Source organism: Phoenix dactylifera, chromosome 16, assembly GCF_009389715.1.
Source record: "Phoenix dactylifera cultivar Barhee BC4 chromosome 16, palm_55x_up_171113_PBpolish2nd_filt_p, whole genome shotgun sequence".
Taxonomy (NCBI): Eukaryota; Viridiplantae; Streptophyta; class Magnoliopsida; order Arecales; family Arecaceae; genus Phoenix; species Phoenix dactylifera.
The window spans coordinates 10,308,165-10,332,716 of record NC_052407.1 but is presented as its reverse complement, the minus strand read 5'-3'; the positions used below and the strand labels follow the sequence as shown (position 1 = coordinate 10,332,716).

The following is a 24,552-nucleotide window of genomic DNA, read 5'->3' as shown; positions in this document are numbered from 1 at the left end:
CATCAAAGCAGATAGACCTTGGAAATCCTTGCAATAATTTTCTCTTTCTTGCTAATGGGTTTATTGCAGGAACTGAGGTTAAGTTCCCATGTGTTGAGTGACTTTGGATCAGATGGCTTATCACTGCAGACTGAAAATGGTGCTTTTAGCACCTCATGGGCTTAAGAACATTAGAGTTGCAACTAATCCATGGCTCAAGAACTTAAGCAAGTCAAAGAGCTCATCATCAAATGATTATGATATATTTCACTTTGATGCGCAGCCAAGTCCGATACCTGGATCTATTTTGCAATTAGCTGGTGCATCATATTTGCTCAGAGCTACTTCCTGGGAGCATTATGGCAGGTAAGACCGCCTGCTTTCTTCTACTAAATTTTCTTCATGCTCAGCAGGGATGACTTATGTATTCACTGCATTAGATCTTCTACGGGGAGGGATCCTTCAATTGTTATTAATCTTGTCTTCTGCTGCATTAGTGGAGCTGGAGACGACACTTTTTACCCCCTTTTTCTTTTTGGAGACCAAGGGGTTCAATTTCACATTCTGCTAGAGTTCTCAGGTTGACTTAGTTGATATTTCTTATGTAATATCGATATGAAGTCTTAATCACTCACAAGGCACCTTTTGAGTAGTGCTTCAAGTTACTGAGTCAGTCATGAACAGTTCAGGCTTGGCTTTATGAGTGGCTCGTTTAAGGTTGTTCAATTAGCACACAAGCTGATTGCTGCCTTTGTTTTTGGGGCTTGGGTAATAGTTGAGCCAAGCTTGAATAGTATTCTGCTTGTGATAAACAAGCTGACCTGAGAATTTGCTTGTTTAAGTGGTTTACAAGCTAAGCTTGAATGCCTCCTTGATATGACTAAATGGACTTCCAACAATACAAATGTAAGAACTAGGCCTGATGGGCCTGATCTAGACCAAAGTCGGCAGGCCCAGCCGGCTTTTGATTCAGAAGATAAAAAAAAGGAAGAAGAAGAGCGGAAGAACAGGGGCACGGTCCCCTGTCCGAGCGGCCGAACGACCGCCATGGAAGCCGGCCGGGGGAGTTGCAGCCGTTAGAGATGGTTGCAATTGCCTAATGGTCGGCCGGTATGGCCATTACGGCCGTCCTTATCCACTCCGGAGGGGGGCTCATAAACCCCCCAGCTTCAATCTCCCACGGCCCTTCCCCCTTCCATCCTCCTCCATCTTTCTTCCTCCTATCCTCCTTTCTTGTCTCTTCTCTCTCGTCTCCCGGTTAAGCTCACGGCTGCCCGAACTTGTGGCCCGCCGGAAATTCGGGCCGTCAGACACCACCGGAGCGAGGTAAGGCCTCTCCATCTCCTCCCCTGCCTTCCCCTCCTTCCGATCGACCGGCAATGACCGGGATCCGGCCAAGGGCCACTGAGATGAGGGAAAAGAAGAAGTGGAAGAAGAAAAAGGGAAAAACAAGAAAAAGGGGAAAAACATACCTGCACCTAGCCGTGGTCTTCGGCCGCGGTCGTTGCATGTGTCGGCCGCGCCGCCGCCGGTCCTCGGTCGTGTTGCCGGCCCTCGGCCCCTTCTCCTCCCTATGCTCCGATGGGGGGCTCTCGCCCTCTCCCTTTCTGTTTCACGAGAAGAAAGAGGGGAGGGCTATGAAGAAGAAAAAAAAAAAGAAAAAGAAAAGAAGAAGAAGAAAACAAGAAAAAGAAAAGAAGAAGAAAAGAAGAGAAGAAAAACAAGAAAGAAAAAGAAAAATTGAGAAAATAAATAAATAAATAAATAAATAAGTAAAAATAGAGAGACTTTCCACCCTTCATGCAACCATTCTCTCTCTATTAGATTTGTAGATCCAGGGCTGAATTATCCAGTCGGGACCTGAAGTCTGCTCAAGTCCATTTCGGGTTGCTTAGAGATTTTAATTAGATTTTAAATGGTCAATAACAAGTAATTTATTTTAAAACGATTTTGATAGATGCAGTGCAGTTGCTCAACTGAATCTAGGGATCTTTGGGCGAAACAGAGGTAAGTGAATCTTATACTCCTTGCTAGTTTCCAAATTTTTATTTATTTTTTGGTATTATAAAAATATAAAATAATGTTAAATATTGATGATATTATATTTTCTTAAAATCAAGGATCAAGCATACGATATTATGAAACTCATGATTTAAAGCGAATTAATAGATTCATGATTGTTTTACCGTTAAGCACTATTTGTGAATTATGAACACCATATTTATAAAATTGTATTTTTGATATGAAAGGAATAATTTCATGATTATTCTACTGTTAAATGCTTATGGGCTATGAACTCAATAAAGCCATTTAATGTTTTATTCATGTATGAGTTAAGAAAATATGTTTTAAGAAATATGATTTAAGAACACGGTCTTAATGACTATTGACAAAAAGGCTCTCAGATAGATATGTATGGCCTCTCAAAGCGGGATAAATCGTCATTCAGTTTTTACGACCCTGCCAGCATGTAATAGTAGTTGGCATACAACCCTGCTAGTAGATAATAGTAGTTGGCATATGACCATGCGAGCGGATAATAGTAGTTAGCATATGACCTTGCCAACGGGTAATAGTAGTTGGCATACGACCCTACCAACGGATAGTAGTAGTTGGTGTTTGTTGATTACGGTCGTGTCACAGGTATAATAGTGAGCTAAGCATTTAATCTGAGAGCAGTAATTTGATCAATGATAAATGATTTATGATTTTATGCTATACACCGGGAACTATGTTTTATAACTGATTTATGCATGCATGATTGGCTTTATAACTTGTTTTAATATACTGTACTATGAAATGCTCTATTTTATAATATCTATTATTTTCTTTTAAATGATGCATTACCAATTTATCATGGAAAAACTTATGCTTGATCCGGTAAGGTAGTGGAACGTTTACTTACTGAGCGGTGTCGCTCATATAACTCTATTTTTCTTTCTCTCTCCCTCCAAACAAATAGGATCGATAGGAACAAAGGATGGTCCAAACTTGCAGTTCGCGCTAGAAAGCTTGGCGATCTATATAGCCAAAGCAGAACTTTAGTTCTTTAGTTGATTATGAATGTGTAATTAGAGATTTTTCTGAATAGTAAGAATTATAGGTTTGGTACTTAAGTTTGAATTTAGACGCTCTGAACTAATATTGGTTATTATTTAATGAATAATGAAATTGGATCCCTATTTATTCTATCGTGTTTGAGATGGATTTGAAAGCTAAATGTAATGTTGGCTTCATGTTATCGTGGGCGGTGCTCCTCGGTAGCACGACCATGTCATGCTCCGGATCTAGGGCGCAACAAAATAAGCTCCGGATTTGGGACGCGACAACAAATCTCCCTCGGCATAGCTCGGGTCATACATTGTCCTATTTTAAAGGGGTTTTATACCATAGGCAATATAAGAGATGAACTATGCCCTCATAGAAAGAGCATCTTCTAGAAGTCATAATTGATCTCGCTTCATATACAAACTGCAAGGAAGTTTCTTGGTTATTCGCATTTTATGGATAACGACATTGTGGATTAATCTTTTTTTTTTTTGCATTGGTTTTCAGCATTTAATCTTCTTCTCAGATTGCCCGTGGTTTTTTGTGTTTTTTTCTTGGCTGATGATGCCAGATAATTATTATGCCTGTAAATGCATACCTAATATATGTTTTTATTTGTGTTGTATGAATCATGTAATTCCCAGTACAATGTGTAATATTGAGAAAGCGGAGGCGGAAGTCTCAATAATGCTTTTCGGAAGGAACAAGCATTATTGTAATACGTACAATCTGTTTAAGGCATATATGACAGAGTGTCCTTATTCAGAAGGAACAGGCATTTCTTTTCACTTAAGGGATCAAGTTTTTATCATTTGTTCTTTACCATTCAATAATTGTATAATCTCAATAGCTATTTCAATTATCTAAATAATTTTTAATTTCTATTATTTAAATTACAAAGACTGCAAACCGTGTCATATTCTTTATCTCAATAATTGTTAATATTTTATTCACTTTTTCAGTGCCCCACTAGTTCGAACAAATGCCTTGGTTTATGCAACCTGTTTTGCTGATGCTGCAAGGTAATTAGTGTTTGGCAAATTCTATGGTACTGGGGTTTTTCTTTTCATTGTACAAATTGGTAGTCAGCTGAAGGCTTCAGACATTCCGCACAACTATGACATTTATGTTAGTGATGCAGTTTGTCAGAGTTATCACTAGCATATGCCAAGCTTATCCAACATTTAGCTGTATTCAAAGGATACACAGGTCAGTTAATAGAATACCTTTGTCTTAAACTCTCAAAAATTGTTTTTGTTTTCACTTTCTTCAAGTTATCCTGTTTCTCCTTATTCTAAAGTAGATTCTTAATTTGAAACTACAACTGGAATTGGAATAGACTTCTGAGAGGTATACAAGGAATGATGTACGTGGAAAAAGTATTTATACTGATTAAGCATACAACTTTCACATATTTTATATCGAGACATGGCATAATGGTCTAGAAATATAAATCTTGTGGCAAAATATCGAACTCAATTGTCTAGTGGGGTAGTAATTTTGCCTCAATATTTAATTGCATTTATATATTGAATCCCTTGATTTGTAGATATGAACTGAGCTTTTACATGTGATGTTAAGGTATTTTAGTTGTAGCTAGTAAAGTGTGCTCAATATATATAATATAAGATTGCTAGTTTCTGCTGACTATAATATGTTCTAGTGGTTCTTGATAAATGTTCAGTAGGATTTTATTGTAAGCTTAATATATTTTAGCTATACCTAATGAAGGAATTATTGTATGGAAGGACTTTAGCAAGTCAATTTAGTGCAACTAGCCATCGTGTTATTTCAAGTTGGGATGAAGACATGAAGTATAATTCTACTTTGGTCTTGCAATATTTCAAACTAATTCACTATAAATCCTCTTTCATTCTTTCTTTCTCAAGACCATTGGTTCTATTGCACTCCAAACTCCTTTAGAAAAAATCCTTCCCTATAACATTTCAGTGAAGGCTGAAAACATTTAAGTTATATGTAACAAGCACAGTTTGACAGATATTAGTTGATCTTTGAAATCCCCAGTTTGCTTAACGCTCCCCCTTCCAAACACAGTTTACCCTCCATGTGTCAACAAAGTTATTAGGATGTTCTCCTTTTCAAGCTGAGCTCACCTATTTGTGCTCCTTGAATAAGATGACTCCTTTAGATATTTGTATCATTCCTAATGTTCAACTACTTGACTAAGTCCCTTCAAAACCAAGTACATTTTTTTTTCATAAGTCCCCTTTATGCAAAAGATTCTTAGTGAAGACTTGCCTCCTTCGATCCACCATTTTATCAGCCCAATCTCCTCTCTTCTGTATAACTATTAGCTAATATCTTTCTCTTCCGCCCGTGGTCTCTTTGACCGAACTTTGGCTACTTGAAGGGCCTAATATTGACTACTAAAGGTTATGGTTTGTACTCAATGCATGGCGCCATTTTGTCAATATCCTTCATTTTGTGATCCAATCTTCTGCATACAAATGGCCAAAAATAATTTTTAATTCATATAAAAATTAAGAAAGACTACTAAAGGAACTATTTGAAAAATGATAGGAAAAATATAAAAGTATTAATCATTTACTTAAATTTTTTAATCTATGTAGTGAATAGCAAGTCTAACATCTCAATTTGGTACCTGATTGTAGAAAGAAAGGATAAGCATAGTTTTCTAACAAATCATTTTCTATTTTCATATTTCCGTTCTTACTTAGCCCTTCTATCTTCTTTATATATTAGGATCAAAATAAAAAGCAGAATACCTTTATGCTTTTTCAAGCCATTGTGACATCTGCGGAGTCAAATGAATGCTTCCACATCGATTGGTTTGTCTTGAACCTATGTGCTAGCATAATTGTCTGCTTCCTTAACTCCACCATGGAATGTTGTATTCCTCCTTAACTATCTCCATCCCCCCTTCTTTCTTCTTACACTCACCCTTTCCTCGTTCTATTTTGGAGGCGAGGAATTAGGAAGTACTATAGGAAGATGAGGGAGAAGAGGCTGCCATGGTTGATTTCTCTAATAAATAAGACAATCCTTTACTGGATTGGGATGTGCCACCCGTCCCAATCGAAAAGACAATCCTTGGGGCCCATGCTCTCTCTCTTTGTTTAGTAACAAGGTGTGTTGCTAGTGGAGATTGAGAAAGAGAGGGGGAGAGGAAAAGGAGATGAAAAATGATAGGTGAAGTAGGGCAGATATGGCCTCTCGTCAATTGTTTGGCCTCGATGCCAAAAAATGTCATTCATCTAGTAAGATTGTTTCCTTCTTTTTTTCAGTACGAATTTGGTCAAAAAACGAGAAAAATAGAAGAATCATGCCAAAATTTTTAACATTTGACATGAATTTGAAATGGGCATTGTCGGGTGGGCATCACTACACGATACATCCATTAATCATTGACTCAAAACACACACACACACACACACACATATATATATATGTATGTATGTATGTATCCATCAAAAACTCATTTAGGACAAAAGAGATAAAATTGAATAAACAAAAAAGAAAAAAAAAGAAAAATTGGTGTCCCACTTCTTGACTCGAGATAGAATTGGTATGGGGCTTAGTAGTAGTTCTTTTAACCTTGCTTAGGAGTTTTCTGCTAGATAAGGCTCGGAGGGGAGGGTGAGAAAATGTGGGCATTAATGTGATTTAGTCATAAATATCTATGAGTGGTTAGGCTGAAATGGGCCCCTTGAGGAGTGCATGCTACTAAGGAGTCATGATAGTAATTTCTTGACACGCCGTGGATCCAGCTGGGTGTCTTAGAATTTAGTGCAAGTGGTGCGTGTTGCTCGTGCGTCTTAAAGGGCCCATTGGCTCATGTTGGACCAGATAAACATAGCGGGTTAGCTTTGGAGATGCAGTTATTTCACTTGTTTCCTTTTGAGACATGGATTCATGTATGTGTCATGCGAACCATATTTGGATATTTAACATCTAATTATCTGTTAGAAGTATGCCCAGAAGCCAATTTGGCAGATGTATTGTAGTTGTTTTGGAACATAAATTTATACTTGATCTTTTTATTAATTAATAAAATTGGGCATTCTTTTCATTCATATTATTATGTGTCTATGAATTGTCCTAGGAATTAATAAGCTGATAACACATATTCTCAAGAGTTGAGAATTTAAGACATGTATCATTAGGTAATTAATTTCTGAATTACTCCTGATCGATGGATCATCACGAAGGACGGTGATCAATCCGATGAGATTAGTGCACAAATCATTTTCTTTGATGGACGAGTCTTGAGTCCACAGTGTGGGGACACTGGAGTGATTGTGCAAGTGCTTGTTAGAGAACAAGGGTACTGAGCTTGACCAAAGCAAGAAGTCACCTAGATGTTTATCCACTCATCAGTGACTTACTTGATGCTGCAGTTGTATGACTGGTATTTAGACCTGCAATGCCTCAGTTAATCACAGTAAGGCTGCTGTAGTTTAACGAGCATATAAATATGAGCACTATCCATATGGGTTCTTGTGGTGCAGATTGGCTGCAGTAGGTTCACTGTCGGATTAAGGTTGCATCTAGATGGGACCTATCGACCTTGATAGATAGGAGTGATCCTATGTGATTTATGGGACTAAGTTCGAAAAATCTTGGCCAGGGCAATTTGAAAAAGGAGTTTTCCAAATTTTGAACTTGAGTCAAATAAATCTTGACATATGACAAACGATGGGGTTTGACGAGTTATCCATAACCTCCGTCTTGTCGGAATCCACGATAGAGATACTGTATCATACGCAAACTGCACCTAGAGGTTCATCTATTCCGTTTTGCTGGGTTGCCACTATATGCTGCTAGGTATCACTAATGGATTGTGGGACTCAAAGGCATTTACTTGATAATCAGTGAATCCTGAAGAGAAGAGTTGAAATTGTTTCAACCCATTGAAAGGAGTTTCAATGATATTGTGATAAAGATCACAATATATCTCACTACCAGACAGAATAGAACCTATAGGGTCACACACATTAGAGATTTTGATCGTTCCGATGGTTGGATTGCGATTTAGAATCGCAATCGATCATGATTGTCAATTTGATTGACAATTGGTTTAACCCACTAAGAGTTAGTGAGTTCAAGAAGAAGGATTTGCAATTGGATTGCAATTTTGATTGATTTAATTGGGCTTAATCAATTAGAACTTCTTATTAGATAAGAAACTTAATTCATGAAGTCCAATTTGGATCCTAATTGGATTAGGATTCACATGAATCAAATTGGAGGACACATTGGGTCTTAATTGGATTAGGATTAAATCAAACAAGATGGATCACATGTTTTCTAATTAGATTAGGAAATCATAGCATGGAAGGAGGGGTTCCTTCATGCATGTGAAAGGAAAATAAGGGAGGGGTGTGCGCCCCTCTTTCATCTGCACCAAAGAAAGGAGGGGCATCCGCCCCTCCTTTCCTTGTTTGACTCCACACACTGCAAGGGAGGGGCATCCGCCCCTCCTCTTTCTCCTCTTTCCACTAGATTGCTACACGGCGCAAGGAGAGCCCTTGATTCTCTCCAATCCCTTTTAAGTAAGGGGTGTGGAAGAATTAAGTAAGGGGTGTGCAAGAATTAAGTAAGGGGTGTGGTAAAATTTGGAGGGATGAATCAAGGAGTGATTTTTCATTGAAATTATTCCTTGTTTAGATAGGCATGAGATGCCTATAAAAGGAGGGGTGGCGTGTGGGCTTAGAAGTATTGGATGTGCCTTGATTCAGCCGCCCACCCTCTTCCTCTTCCAGGCGTGTGAAAAGAAAAGAAGAAAAGAGGGCACAGGCTCTTCTCCTCTTCGTCCTTCTTCTTCCTCCTTCCTTTCAAAGCAATCAAGGATTTGATTGAAATAGAGAGGAAATCAGCCATCAAGAGAAGATCTCTGCAAGGGAGCTAGCACCGCAGTGAGATCAAGGTTCTTGGAGCGATCTACCTCGTGTGGATACCTGTAAAGGCCGGACGCTTGTGCGGCTTCAAGCGAACCAAATCATCGATCATCAGATAGCGGTGAAGATCTACCCGCTCAAAGGTAAAGATATGATCTTTACAATCCTTTACAATTTTAAATTGTAGTAGATCTGAAATTAATCTAGTCTTTAATTTTAATCTTTCCTTAAGATTTCATAATTTTCTGAGTTAAAGAACTCAGAATTCTTTTGAAATCTACGTTTCCTAGGACGTTCATGAGATGAACGACCCCGCGCGTCTTTCCGCTGCGATCGTTGCACCACGTGCGGGGGTAACCCGACAGGATGATGTCAAGTTGAGAGCCAGTCGTGAAAAATCAGCTCAATCTTTTAATGATCTTGACCAGTTGACCTGGAGTACTACTTTGTAGCCAATTCCATTTTGTTGGGAAAAGGCTTGGATGATGATGATGATGATCTGTATGAAGATCTTAACAATTATGTGGAGGGAGCTTTTGCCATCATTTGCACTAGAATGTTCATTCTTAGTGTCAATTTGTTCTGTTTCCTGCTCATGTCATCTCATTCCAGAATTGGCATACAAGAAGAATGGGATGTATATTATTGAACTAGCATTGTGCAGGACTATGCTTTCCAACAAATAAATTTCATTACCGGTATTATGTCTTAGATACTTCTTTGCACTTAAAATATATATTATGTGGTACACGTTCCCCTGCAGAAGCGTTTGCTGCCCTGAAGCTTGCAGAAGAGAAGTTCCTATCTGTATCAAAATCACGGATCCAGCTGCTTAAGCTGCAGTTGCTTCATGAGCGTGCTTTACATCGGTAAGCACTGTGAAGCTTTCTGTTTGGCTTCTCGATTGCATATGGGAAAACTCGAAATATCACTTGTTAGAATATCTCTACATTTATTTAAAACAAGTTGACATTGGTGCAGAGGACATCTGAAAGTTGCTCAACAAGTATGTTATGAGTTTGGGGTGCTAGCCTCATCTGTCAATGGAGTGGATATGGAGCTTAAAACTGAGGCTAGCCTTCGACATGCCCGTACACTACTGGCAGCCAACCAGTTTAGCCAGGTTTTGCATTTGCTTGTTTTTAGTAACTTTCACCTTCTTTCATGCAGTATCATAGTTGATTACATTGCAATCTTAAGATGAATGCATGTCACATGGAAATTTCTATACCATCCCACTTTTGGGCATACGGCTGTATCATACATAGTTCTAAGTTAGTTGACAAGAAAGCATACTGTCAAATTGGTACTACAATATAGGAACTATCTCAATTATCTAAAGTTGGAGCTTTTAAATGAGTGCTTTCAGGGCATAATTGATGTGACCGATGCCTATAAACTACATGTACATTGAGCTGTATTTCATGCATAATTATGGTTATTCATCATAGTCTGAAGGGGAATTTTATTATGTTTTGACTTTTATAATTTCATGGATGTAATATACGGCCCCAAAACCATGTATGGACCTAGTTGGTCTAGCCCACTTAAGTCCTACACAGTCTATAATGACCAACTTCCTCGCTAAGGGCATATTAATCACTAATCATTACCAGTTAAGAGCATCTTAATCATTTATGAGACTTGGGGATGTAGGAAGCTACATAACGAGTAGTGCACTTCCTCCTCTTTTTCTAGTCTTTTCTCTTTACTTCTTTCTTTTTTCTTGATACAGTTTCCCTCATCTTACATAATTTTTCCCTTTAATTTTGGTGATGTGGAAGGGCAACAGCCCTCAATAACGAGAAAACATAACACCACTAATATCAGCAGTTACAAGAATAGACAAAATAGAGGGAAGCTTGGGCATGAAGATCAAGCTGATTCTGGGGGCCAGACAATCAATCAGCTGCCTGATTGGCTTCATGGTGGAGATCAGTGGCCATGAAGAGCTACAAAGATGGTTTGTGTTCCCAAATATCTTGAAGTAGGGGTAGGCATGTCTACTGTGTGTTTGCTGTTCAACCATCAAACAACTGCAGATGAATCTCCCTCGATCTAGATTTTTGGAGCATTTAACTTGGAAACTTTTGTCATTAGGCCCTCCCATGCCACCCTACTCTCCGTCTTTGGCACAGGTGAAGTACTTGGGAAGCCACATGCAGAGTCTAACCCATTAAGTCTCAGATAATAAATCTGGAACCAGCTCTGTTGCCATGGATTGATCCATCAAAGTTGACCTTAGTCATATCGTGGAGAGGGGGCACTGGAAGGTGACTCAGAGAACCACTAGTATCCCAGTCCCATGAAGGTAAGGCATAGGTAGAAGAAGATGTAGTGGATAAGAATTCTGTGGATAGCTTTCATGACAGACTAATTTCGATGCTGACCATGTGGAGGATTCAAAGACTATTGTTCTCAAAGTCCTATAGTAGCCACACCACATATTAGTGGAAGCATATTAGCTCTCCACTGTGTTGTTTGTTAGTCAGGAAATTAAGGAGAGAGGGCCTGTCATTGAAGTGAACAGGTCCATCTCATGGCCATTTATGCGTAAGACACCTCCAAAAAATTATGATTTTAGTTTCTAGGAAAATTAGATATTTTAGATCAAGATTTACACAAATGGATTTTCACTTCAAAGGATTACCATTCTTTGCACAGAAAGCATTTGTCGCCAAATAAAAATCGTCAATACATCTTTGCTCTTAGATCAATTTGATTTAATGATGTAGTCTAGCAAGACAAGGCTGCAGGTTAATGCCCAGCTGACAGGCAAATTCGTGATATTTTATCTACCTTCCAAGGATCAATATACAGGTACCGAGGATGGTACTAGTTTTTTCCAGGAATGCTAGGGTACAAACCTGTTTTGTACTGGCTATTGGGACAGTGATGTGTATTAGTACTGGCATGTAAATTCGAGGTTTGTATGTTTTTTTCTTCTTGGTTTCCAATCTTTTTTATGTTTTGATATGTGATATGTATATTAAGTCAATCTTGTTTTTTTTTCTAATGTGCAACATGGATGCGGATTAAATCGACATTTGTCTGTTTACTTGGCATTTGTTGTCTTGTAGCACAATTAACTATCGTAATGAATTTTCTCTAGCACAAGGAATAAATTTTGTTCCATAGTCCTTATCATTCATGATCAAAACCTATAACTATTTAGACAGATGGATGCCGAGTCCAAATTCAGCATTAGCTTTCACGGGAATTTCATATTTCTGTGGTTTAATAATTTTGGCATCTTTTTCTTCATTATTGAATCAGATAATTCTATTTCTATGGGGTTAAAATCTCTATCAAATTGTCTTTCATACTTCACTCTGGGTCTGCTGACATGACCCTTCACCTTATTTTCTGAAAAAAGAATTTTCCATCCCTACCGGGACAGCTTAGAATTGGCTGATCTAGCCTTGGTACTGGCTCGTATCTGTTGGAACCAACTACAAAGGTCGATTCATCCCATTCTCATGCTTTAATAAAAATACGAAATTACCATCCCAATGTTCATAGGCTGCATACTAGTCGATACCAACTGGGATGGCTGGTACATGCTGCTACATCCTAATTTTGCCTATATTGATGCTAGGCACCCATCTTTTTTGCCCTTTTTGCACCAGAAGAGTACGGTACTGATGGCGCTGGTCTGTTTCGGTGGCATTTAAATCCATGCTATGGTAATTGATTTCTTAAATTGAAACATTCACTAACTCATGTTCAAAGACTATCAATAGCTGGTGCTCTTTGTTGTATTTCATTTTCAGCTATTTTTTTTCTGACATGCATCTTGTTTGGTCTCTTTTGGAAGGTCTGCTTTAATGGACACTAGGAAAAATCAAGCTAAAAATTTTCTTTTTTTTTGGGGTACACATGTAGACATCCCATAATGTATGCTTTCTAACTTACATTATGTAATTTTCTGTATAGTTATTCCTCATGTTCTAGAGCATTTGTAAGGTGTTTGATTTGATAAAAAGAGCTCATAAAGATAATTTAATTATGTAAATGATATTTCACTATATTTTGTGCCCTTCTTGCTGTTTAATTTGCTTATATTATATAACCAACCAAGTTGGCACTATTGTTGTGAATGAAACTATTTTCAGGCAGCAGCTGTGGCACATTCTCTTTTCTGCACTTGCTACAAATTCAATCTGCAGGTTGAAAATGCTTCTGTTCTTCTGCTACTTGCTGAGATACACAAGGTAAAGGATAATTTGTTTCTTTGTGCTTTGTTGTGATAAATGAGAGTAAAATCTTGTTTTTTCCATTTTTCTTGTCAGAAATCAGGCAATGCTGTTCTGGGGCTCTCTTATGCCCTAGCAAGTCTGTCATTTTGTCAATCATTTAACCTAGATCTTCTTGAAGCATCTGCTACCCTGACACTTGCTGAACTGTGGCTATCTCTTGGATCAAGCCATGCGAAGAGAGCATCAACCCTTGTACATAGGGCTCTTCCAATTATTCTGGGTCATGGAGGCTTAGAGCTACGTGCACGAGCAAATATTGCGGTTACAAAATGTTATTTGTCAGATACAAGCTTTTCAAGTAAATTACTCTGCATCTTTTGTCATATATAGTTGGTAGCAGTGCATTTATGTTAGTTTTAAAGTAAAATAGTTAGTCTTTGACCATGTTATGTTTGCCATTTTGGCAAGTAATGCTTCTCATCAGGGGCGAAGCTGAGAACAGTGGCATCCTTAATTGGATTATAATTAGCATGGTCCCTGACCAAAAGATTTTGTGATCAAAGAATGTTAAACAAGGAGGGAGCATGTCGGGAACCTGATCGTGGTTATCTCAAGTTGTAAGGTGGGATCTAGGTTCCTTGGAAAACAGACTGGACAAGCACATTTGGTTTTTTTTCCCCCGGAATTTTTGGTGGGGTGGGGGGGGGGGGGGTAAGGGTGCGGGGTGGGGTGGGGAGGGTGGAGTCGGATGAGCATGTGGTTGCGGCAACTTATAAGATACGGAGATTTAAGCCATTAGCATTATCTAGTGGAATCCCCAACCTTTCTCACCCTCAACCTCTCAGCCTCTTTCGAACCTCAACCAACCAGTAAAGAGAGAAAAAGCAATAATCTCTACCAAGGTGTGCCGTCTTGGTACTGGGCTTTGTACCAGTGCCACCCTATGATCTGGAAGGATCATCATACTCATTACGGACCACTTTGGCTATTACGAGCAGGGTTCAGGAGCGAGATCCGCCACATCGGAGAGTCAAGTCACAGGCCAAACTCTAGAAGGCCATAATTTGGTCATACGATGCCCGATTGAGATGATTTTTTTTTTTAAATTGATTATCTTTTTGAGATTTATAACTTTGGGCCAACTTCCTAGGAGGTTGAATCGAGCCGAAATTCTATCGTTTAGCGGGTTGGTCAAACTGAAAGATTTTTTTTTCAGATAAGACTTTGATCGAGCGTAACTCTCTATCCGATAAAAATTCTGCGGAGCGACAGAAGGTAGAGTTGGTGTAGAAGTCGAGATCTATCTCCTCGATATTTTTAGCATTTTTCTATTAGAAATGTTTATTTAAGAAAAAGGAGTTCTACTAGAATTAGAAAGAGGAATCCGTCCCAAATTGTATTAGGATGGACCTCACATTATAAATAGAGGCTATGTACCTTATTTTTTTATCCATCAATGAAAAAAAGAGACTTAAAGCCTTACTTTTGAAATTTCTCCATCTTCTTGTTTTCGCTTGAGAGATTTGAGTTGAGCGAGTTGAAGAAAATCTTTCTTTTTCCAGATCGGATTAAGTTGGTATCAAAGCTCCGCTCCTCTATATCTGTAGGATTCTTTGTTCATGGTCTAGACACGTAAGCATACAAGCAATTAGGAGAAGGGCTATCCATGCTTCAAATATATCGAAGGACAAAGACGAGTATGGCTGTTAGTTTTTTCTCAATGGGTGATGATGAGACGAAAGGACGTCTCATACAACTAGAAAAGAAGATTGCCCAACTCACCAACATCGTCTCAAGATTGGCGATACCTTCAACACAAGCACCAGCAACTCCTATTGCAAAGCTCTCTTACGGCTCGAGGTGAAGAACATCATCTAGCGAGGAGGATAAGGATGAGCGACATACGGGTATGAAAAATCTCTCTTCAATCATTTAAGGTTGAGGCTTGAATCAAGATCTCTGTATATGATGGGGTTGTTGATGTGGAAAAGCTAGATAAGTGGTTAGACTAGTTAAGGACGTTTTACTATCTATGGATACTCCAGTCTTCGAATGGTAGCTTTCGTCCGTCTCAAACTTTCTAGCCATGCCCTTACTTGGTGGCATTCGTACATGAGGAACAATGATGTTTCGAATCTAACATGGAATAAATTCAAGAGCCTAATCAAGAAGCAATTCTACCCAATCGGCCACGAAGAGGATTGATGGATCAAGTGGCAGTATCTATGGCTGAAATATGATCAGTCTGTCCAGGACTACACCATCGAGTTCCACAAACAAGCAATCTCCATCGACGATCATACCATTTTTATGAAATACATCGGAGGTCTTCATAAGAGCATCCGAAAGGAGCTGAAACTCTTCAAAGTTGAAGATATTAGCGAAGCCAGCGTGAAGGCCATTGGGATTGAGGAGAAGAATCGACCTGAGAAAGGTAAAAAGGGTGACAAGTTTAAGAAATGACAGCAAAAAATCAAGCCAAAAGGGGGAGCAGGGCAAGAAGCAAGCCAACACGACTCAAAAAAATTACTGCGATCATGACCTCCGTGGATACACCAAGGAGAAGTGTTGGAAAGTTTACCCTGAGCTGCGACTGAAAAAGAAGATGCAGAAAGAAGAGGATTCTAAGAAGGAAAAGACAGTTCTCAATACTGTAGAAGTTGAGGAGCTGCCTGAGCTTGAGCAAGCAGACTCTAAATTGAGCTTGATGGCGAGAAAACCTGAGACAACTATTGAATCTATGGTATGCCGTACTGGCCCGAATTAGGCGGTGCGGGGCGTACCATACTGGTTCGATATCGATATTCGATACGGGTGGCATACTGACATTTGGTACGCCAAAAAAATTTTGTATCGTATCGACACTGTGCTAGTGTGGCACCGATATGGGGTCTGGTATAGAGACGGCGAACCTTGATTGAAGCAGATTTAGAGATGCGAGAGAAACTCTTCCGCCTGAAGATTCAATTGAAGCAGAGCATCATTGAGGCTATTGTAGATCTTGGAAGCCAGAAGAACCTCATCTCTGAAAATCTGGTTCAGAAGCTGGGGTTGCAAACCAAGCCTCATCTACATCCTTACCCTCTTGGTTGGATCCAAAAGGACGTCGAATTGAAGATCACGAAGCAGTGTACCTTCAAATTTGCTATAATTGAGAGGTATATCGACGAGGTAACTTGTGAAGTTATTCTTTTGGATGTTTGCCATGTTATCCTCGGGAGCCCATACCTTTGGGATCGAGATGCAATCTTCTACCGACGTATGAAGAAGTATCGGTTCGTGAAGGACGAGATGGAGTTTATGATCAATGCCTCCAAAACACAAGAAAATGTAGACCTTGCAATTGCTGTCCAAGCGACTTGTTAATGCCTGCAACAAGTTTGCAATGATGGTAGGAAAATTTGATACTACTTATAAGAGGCCAAGCTTTCGTTCTTTGGTTTCATTGATCGATCTACTGAGATCAAGATCGAGAAGTCGCCGTAGTTGTCATCGATGAGAAAGGATAGCAAGGAGCGTCGCTACCACAAAGTCCAGATGCAGGAGCATAGCCAATGGTTCGCCGAGACTCAAGAGTGAAGAACCCAGCCAGAAACCATCTCCAAGCGAAGCCAGGTGGTTCAATCGTGAGGTGGGGAAGCAAGTGTTTTTCCACCTCCAATTTTGATTTAGCGGAAGTTAAATCTCCTAAATAGGGAGAGTCTTGATCTAGAAGGATCACTAGACTCAATGTGGACCACTTTAGCCACTACGAGCAGGGCTGGACAGGGTTCAGGAGCGAGATCCGCCACATCGAGAATCCGAGTAGCAAGCCAAACTTAAGAAGACTATAATTTAGTCATTCGATGTCCGATTGAGATGATCTTTTTTTTAAAATTGGATATTTTTTCGAGATCTACAACTTTAAGCCAACCTCCTGAGAGGTTGAATCAGACCGAAATTCTATCCTTTAGGCTCCGAAACAGGTTTATCAAAGCAAAAATTTTCTTTTCGGATAAAACTTTGACCGAGCGTAGCTCTCTATCCGATAAGAATTCAGCGGAGCCACATAAGGCATAGTTGATGTAGAAGTCGAGAACTACCTCAAAATTTTTAGCTTTTTTTACTAGAGATGTTTATTTAAGAAAAAAGAGTCTTAGGATTAGGAAGAGGAATCCGACCTAAATCGTGTTAGGGCGGATCTCACATTATAAATAGAGTCTATGTACTTATTTTTTTTAATCATTAATGAAAGGAAAGAAGACATAAAGCCCTACTTTCGAGATTTCTTCATCTTCTTTAAGTTTTCTTTTGAGAGATTCGAGTTGAGCGGGTTGAAAAAATTCACCTTCTCCCCGATTGGATCACCCTATCACTGTGGAATGTCCAGCACGGAAGATGGTTTGGCGTATCTAGTGTCAGTATGCCCCCCACTGTGTACCAGTATCGAACTGGTACGGTTCGATAGACCCTGTACCGCTCGGTTCTGTATGGTATGGCATACCATAATCTCTACAAATACCCTTCCTTTTTGTTTTTTGTATGTCCATGCTTGTCATGTCCCTTCCAAAGGAAAAAAGAAGTGTCATATTTTTAAGGGTACTGGAAAAAAGAGGTGCATGTTTTATCTTTGCTCTACTCCTCTTGCCTTAGTATTTTGGATTTTGGGATATCACGGTTTAGCTCCAAGAATGCAATGCAACATCTTTACTTGAGATATATGGAGCCCAAACTTCTTGTAAGTCAATTGTTTGGGTGTCTTGAAGGTTTCTCTAAAATCAAGTGTCTGTGCACATGCATGCATGCTCTTTTTTCTTGAGGAATTATACATGCTCCATTTACTTAATTTCTTATGAGTTAGTTGAGTTTTTGGTGATAAACAATTCTTTTGAGCTTTAAATTAATTTCAAAACACCTAATGCTTTGTTCATAAGGTGCATCAGTATAGTTGCACTCACAAGATATTCTATATTGATGATTAGAAAATTTTCCCAATTTTGATGATTAGAAAATTTTCCCAATTTAACAAGCTTTGAATTGAAGTCAATGTAATAATCCCTTTGACGTTGCTATTTGGCATCATGAGATCTGGTGGAACAATGATTGCATCACTTAATGGATCAAAATAATTATGTGAAATGCAGTAGTTTATGCTAAGTTTGTACTTTTTACCATTAGATGTCTATACCCTTTTTTATGGTCTCATCTCTTTCCAAAGTCCTTATGGGAGTCTATTCATGCATGCAGGCATGTTTTTATTCCTACATTGGTTGTGGGTTGAGAGATCTTGGGTACTTTAGCAAGGCCAAGGACCCCAAATAATATTTTCTAAGTAGTTCTTTTTGGGTGAGATCATGGGTCATTACAATTAGTATCAGAGCCAACCTAGCTTGTGATGCATGTGTAGCTAGGGGACACTACAACATGGGCCCTTCTAGAGTTGACAACTAGTTGGTCATGGTATTTCTGTTTCTGATTGTACCCTTCCATTGTGAGGATGCCGGGGCTTAGATGGGGGGAGTGTGTAAGGACTCATATGGATGTGTTTTTAGTCTCACATTATTTGTGTAGAGAGATCTTGGGTGCTTAAGCAAAGCCAAGGACGCCTAATTATAACTTTTGGCTAGCTTTTCTTGGATGAGGTCCTGGATCGTTACATTAATTATTCATATTCCTTACAATCAAAAATTTAGATGCTATTTTTTAATTAGCATTAATTGTTTTACTAACGTAGGAGATATCTTGGACCCCTCCTTGTTAAAAAAAAAATCTTTCTTAAGATCCATGGTATATCTAAAATTTCAAACAACCAACTTTGATGTCCTTGTTAAGTCTTAGATACATTTTTGGACCATCTCCTATCAGCTTAAGCTTTTGGGGTAAAATTGGTAGGTTTGCTGAAGATTATAAATTTGAATCCCCTTATTTATCCCCAAATATTTGTTATCCTGATTCTAGTGCACTCTGATCTGTCATCTCCAGTTGTCTGCTATCCTCATTCCAATTTATTCTAGTCTTCTTGAGTTAGTTATCCCTCCACGTGTGGTCTGGGCCACATGTGAGGTTGGGTAGGCGGGATTTCTTAAGCCTAATATACATTTTGGCCTACTCCCATCAGCTTAATCTTTTTTGCAGTCAATTGATTTGTTAACAATGCTATACAATTTCAGTCAACCATGCTTCTGCCAACAAATTTAATCATTAATCTGTAACAAGTTTCCAAATTGATGCTTGGAATGGTAAACAAGATTTTGATAATTAATATGGGAGCATGCTTGTGGTAAGCAACCTTTGACACATAGACATTGTTGGTTCCTCATGCCCTGCTTCTTACCCACTTCTGATATATGAAATGTAAGAAAGTAATTGCCAATCTCGTGCTTTTCTTCATCATTTATTCACACCATCCATTCTGCATGCTGCCAATATTTTAAAAGAAAATAATATTCTTTAATAGTTTCTGAAGCTTGTTAAGATAGCAGTGAATATTAAAGTATCCGAACTACTAGCATTGTTACACATGACTCTTAGTTCACTACTTGTCGGATTTATCTTATTTACCTCATTTTCCGATAGAAATCTAATTCTGTGATTAGCTGCATCAACTTTCATTTCTCCTTTTCTTGTTTTTTGATTGTCATTTTCTCATTCCAGTTTCTCGAGATCCTTCTGTTGTGTTGGATCCCCTTACTCAAGCTGCTGAAGAGCTTGAAATTTTAGAGGTGAGTTTACAAGGATCAGTTATAATTCTGTTGCTATTTTATACTCTGCATTTTGAGTTCCTTCATATGGTAAACATCGATATTATGTTTATATTAGTTGACCATCAAAAAATGCACAGCCAATCATCTTTGTTTCTTGAAATTAAAATTAGTGAACACTTAATTGTTGATGTTGATTAAAATCAATTACTAACCAATTATGTTGTTGTGCAGTATCATGAATTTGCTGCAGAAGCGTTCTACTTGATGGCAATTGTATATAACACTATAGGAAAGCTGGAAGAAAGGGAAGCGGCAGCAGCTTCTTTCAGAAAACATGTTATCGCTCTTGAAAACCCACAAGATGAAGGGTATCCACTTGCTCATGGGATTTAAGAAACAACCCATATGTTATGGTTCATGGATATCAGTAATCCTATGAGATCTTGTGGCTCCAAGCATATAGAGTTACATGGAGGAAATGGTCCAACATTGACTGGTGGCTTTATTTTTGAATGAATGATGACAGAGTTATCTTAATTTCCATCAAATTCAAAATACTAGAAGCATCCTTTGCCAAAACTTCTGATGATAGTTTTGTGTGTAAAGATAAACAATTCAGGTTTTTTTTTTTTTTATTTCCACAACTGACAAACTCTTTTTGTTGCATCTAAATGGATGCTTGTTATGCTTATGTTTTTGCTGCAGCAAGCACCACCAGTAGGCAGCACTTCTGTCATGCTGTTGTTAGCTGGAGTAAGTTCTTTGCACATGGATTTTGCAGATTTTCCTTGCAGCTATATGCATATTACTCGGCCACACATGATTTTCCATGGACTGCAATATTCGCTATTTGTATTGCAACTCCTTGATTATGGTATTTCATGAGATACTGATGGTATATAGCACCGTATATTTGCCTCTGTACTTATATTTTGTACTAATGTATTTGTCATCCTATAATTATATGTGACAGGCTGTAACTTCCTTTTTTTTCCAACTGTAGCATGTAGGCTATTCCGTTCATCCGGTTACAGAAACATCCTAACTGATGAGAGTTTAATGGTCGGAATGGAAATGTTTTATAGATCCAAAATTGTAATAGAGTTGTGGGACACATAACTTGCTAGACTGGCTTACTGGTATGCCTGCGATCATGTAGCTACATTGATTATCTGCACCGTCTGATGCTCATATTGTTTGATACCATGGTTGGCCTGGGGCTCCAATCATTCTTACTGATGTCTGTTTAAGTGTCTCTATTGTAATGGCAGATCTTCCATATCACACTGCTACTCTAATTTTCACCTTTATTGCCTATCCCTTGATTTCTAAAGATTCTGCATAGATTTCTTAGACTTGATATGACTCTGTATTTGGTTGATGCTTGCGGGAAATGTATCCAACATGAGAACCTGCGTATATTTGTTGGGCTTAACCTAATTTTATGGTTCCCTTGTGTACTTTCTATATTGTAACAGATGCTGCAGACCTCTAGCTTCTGTTGAATGATCCTTATGAATTTTATGTATTGCCATTTTGCCAATTTGTCTGCCAAAACAATGCAAGTTTGTGATGCTTCTTTTAAGCTAACTTGTATGTATTCTTCTGATAGGTTCGAAACTCAAGTGGTGTTTATTCCACCAGAAAGCTAATTAATTGTGAAAGTTTAGATATTCATGATAAACACTGGAGATTCTGAAAACCTAAACCCTAAATCATGGATGAGTCCTGCTGTACCCATTTATAAAACTAAAGTGAAAATTAAATTATTGCTTTTGAATTTTTATTTGTGTAACTTACATAACTTCATATCAGTTTGCGAACCGAGAAAGATGACCAGAATCCTAGAAGCCAGGGTCGACCTGTATTTAGAGTTGCAATATGGATTGGATTAACTTGATCTGAGTGAAATCTAACCAATAATCATGGCCAGTTTGGACCATTATGTATCTGTGGGTTGGTCTTGGCGAAAAAATAACCAATTTTCTAGTCTGATCAGATTAAAGAGTTCATAAGGCAGTCAGGCCAACTCGGCCCTGAGTTCTGTAATAGGGTTCTTGAAGCCTAACCTAGCTTGTTTTTCTAAATTAAAACTCAACAAACTAAACCTATGTTTGGCTCCAATAATAGTGTGGATTAAGAATTGAAAATTCTGATGAAAACAACCTGACTTGACCCGTTCCGAACCGGCACAACCCAAACTGTCTTGACTAGGTTAGATATGAGTGCTTATGTTCATTGTTGGGTTGGTTTTGGTTAGGACTGGGTAGTTTGTCTGTTAAATTGGATCAAAACTGGTCTATCACCTAATCCATCTTCCCAAGATGCAGCATATGAATATCCGGGCCCTCGCATCTCCATGGCTTCTATTGAGTGGGTGGAAAACTTCCGAACTATCAAATCCCTCTCCCAACCAAAACCCCTTCGATGCCCTCATTCTAGGACATGTTTGGTTTGTAAAAGTCTGACTCTCGAATGGACATCAGAATAACTAGCTTCCACTTCAGGGATAAATAGAAATATGCTACAATCCTCCAAATTCAATTTCAGCTCATTCAGTATTTAAATCTCATTCTGGTAAGGTTACTTCAAAAATTAATTCTGCAAAAATATCTCTCTATTTAATTGATTTTCTAAAAAAATATTTCTGTTCAATTGATTTTCTGGTTCTAATTTTAATTCAAGTCACGAATCAATCATCTTGGAGAGTATGATTATTCTGATTTTCATTGTAATTTATTCCGATTTGGTTCCGGTCGCGAACCAAGTGTGCCCTCGTTATATTTGTGAGATTCTGGTCATGTCTCCTATCCTATAATAATATGCCATGGTCGAGCACATCCCTAATTCTTTTATTTCAGTTCCGGATTCAGGTCACCTACAAGCCCTTCCAATATGCCCTGCCCGTAGTACTCATCCAGGTTTGTTCCAACAACAGAGCCTTCAGCTTGTTAGTTTCTACTTTTAACTTATTACTTCAAATTGCATGGTTGATCTAAACTGTACAAAAGAAACATCAAGTAGGACTTTGTTGAATTTCTATGAGGTTTTATTTGTTATAAATGCTATTATTTTTTAATCAAAAAGTGATGTTTTTTTTCCAGTAGTAATTTGACAATTAGCATAAATTACTCTGGATGTTTCCAAGAATCTATTGCCTAGTAGAGATAATCTCCATTTAGGCAGACTAACATTGCAAACAAGACTCTGATTTCTATGCTTGTATGTGATGCAGGCAAATTTGCTCTGGTCCATGCTAAATTGATATGTAATAAACATGGATCTTCATATCTGTCGACATCATAGACAGTGCTTCGTGGAAACTCTTTAATAAGCTATGTTTGTAGTTCATTTTTACATCCATTTAATCATTGGGTTAGAAACTATTAAAATACATGATTTTTTTTTTTTTTTTTGTTTCTAGACATCTTTTATAGTATAGATTATCTTCGACTGTTTGAAGTTCAAAATTTGGATGGTCCATCACCCGTGTTGAATCGTCAAATCTTCTTCCAAATTGTTAACGTAGTAAAGTATGTATTCCAACTCTTATAATTCTTGTTAACTTTTTATTATCTTAATTAAAAGTAAAGAATAAACATGGTTAGTATGAGGTCCAATAGTCCCACATCGGAAAGACTCGTTCCAGAGCTTGGGCATATGAGGCGGATGTCTCCTAATCCTGCAGACGCGTTTTGGGTGGAAAACAAAACCGGGGAGGGGAGAAGGACGCTTGCGTGAAGCTTCAGAACCGGACAATATCTGGCAGGGGAGCCTCGTGTTCCCCCCTCATGTGGCCCCCACGTGGGCACTAGGTGCCTCACGTGCCTCGCAGAGGCGGAGGCGTGACATTTGGTATCAGAGCCGAGGACGGCTCTTGTCCGATGGTGGGAAGGGTGTGAGGCCCAATAGTCCCACATCGGAAAGACTCGTTCTAGAGCCTGGGCATATGAGGCGGGTGTCTTTTAATCCTGCAAACGTGTTTTGGGTGGAAAACAAAACCGAGGAGGGGTGAAGGACGCTTGCGTGAAGCTCCAGAACCGGACAATATCTGGCAGGGGAGCTCCGTATTCCCCCCTCATGTGGCCCCCACGTGGGCACTAGGTGCCTCACGTGCCTCGTAGAGGCGGGGGCGTGACATTTGGTATCAGAGCCGAGGACGGCTCTTGTTCGATGGTGGGAAGGGTGTGAGGCCCAATAGTCCCACATCGGAAAGACTCGTTCCAGAGCCTGGGCATATGAGGCGGGTGTCTCCTAATCCTGCAGACGCGTTTTGGGTGGAAAACAAAATCGGGGAGGGGTGAAGGACGCTTGCGTGAAGCCCCAGAACTGGACAATATCTGGCAGGGGAGCCCCGCCGTCCCCCCTCATGTGGCCCCCACGTGGGCACTAGGTGCCTCACGTGCCTCGCAGAGGCGGGGGCGGGACAGTTAGCATGCGATGAGAGGGAGGCTTAATACATGTTCCTGAAGATGGAAATGATTTCAGCTTACAACTGGGAGTAGGATCTATTACATGCTCCTAAGTGGTCGAGTACATCATCAACTCATTGGCATTGACATGTACGGCCATGTACATGTCACATAAGCAAAGGCATTGATGGAAATAATCTCAGTTTACAACTGGGAGTAGGGTCTATTATATGATCCTAGTTGGTCCAATACATCATCAACAACTCTTTGGCATTGACGTGTCTGGTCACATGCATGTCACAGAGGCAAAGGCATTGATGCATGCGCTGCAAATCTCATGCATTGTAATATG

The 24,552-nt window shown here is 39.0% G+C and overlaps 1 protein-coding gene across 1 annotated transcript in view; it reads left to right on the top strand.

Annotated features, from left to right (window-relative positions):
• Positions 1-21,067, top strand: part of LOC103702229 (anaphase-promoting complex subunit 5) — a 42,476-nt gene extending 21,409 nt beyond the window's left edge. Inside the window, 10 exon segments of the mRNA XM_039114478.1 lie at positions 70-159; positions 161-345; positions 3,990-4,049; positions 4,169-4,236; positions 9,670-9,775; positions 9,888-10,029; positions 13,022-13,120; positions 13,199-13,463; positions 19,739-19,806; positions 20,020-21,067. Of these exon segments, the coding sequence (XP_038970406.1) occupies positions 70-159; positions 161-345; positions 3,990-4,049; positions 4,169-4,236; positions 9,670-9,775; positions 9,888-10,029; positions 13,022-13,120; positions 13,199-13,463; positions 19,739-19,806; positions 20,020-20,181 (1,245 nt within the window). The 3' untranslated portion in view covers positions 20,182-21,067.
• Positions 21,068-24,552: the final 3,485 nt, after the last annotated feature.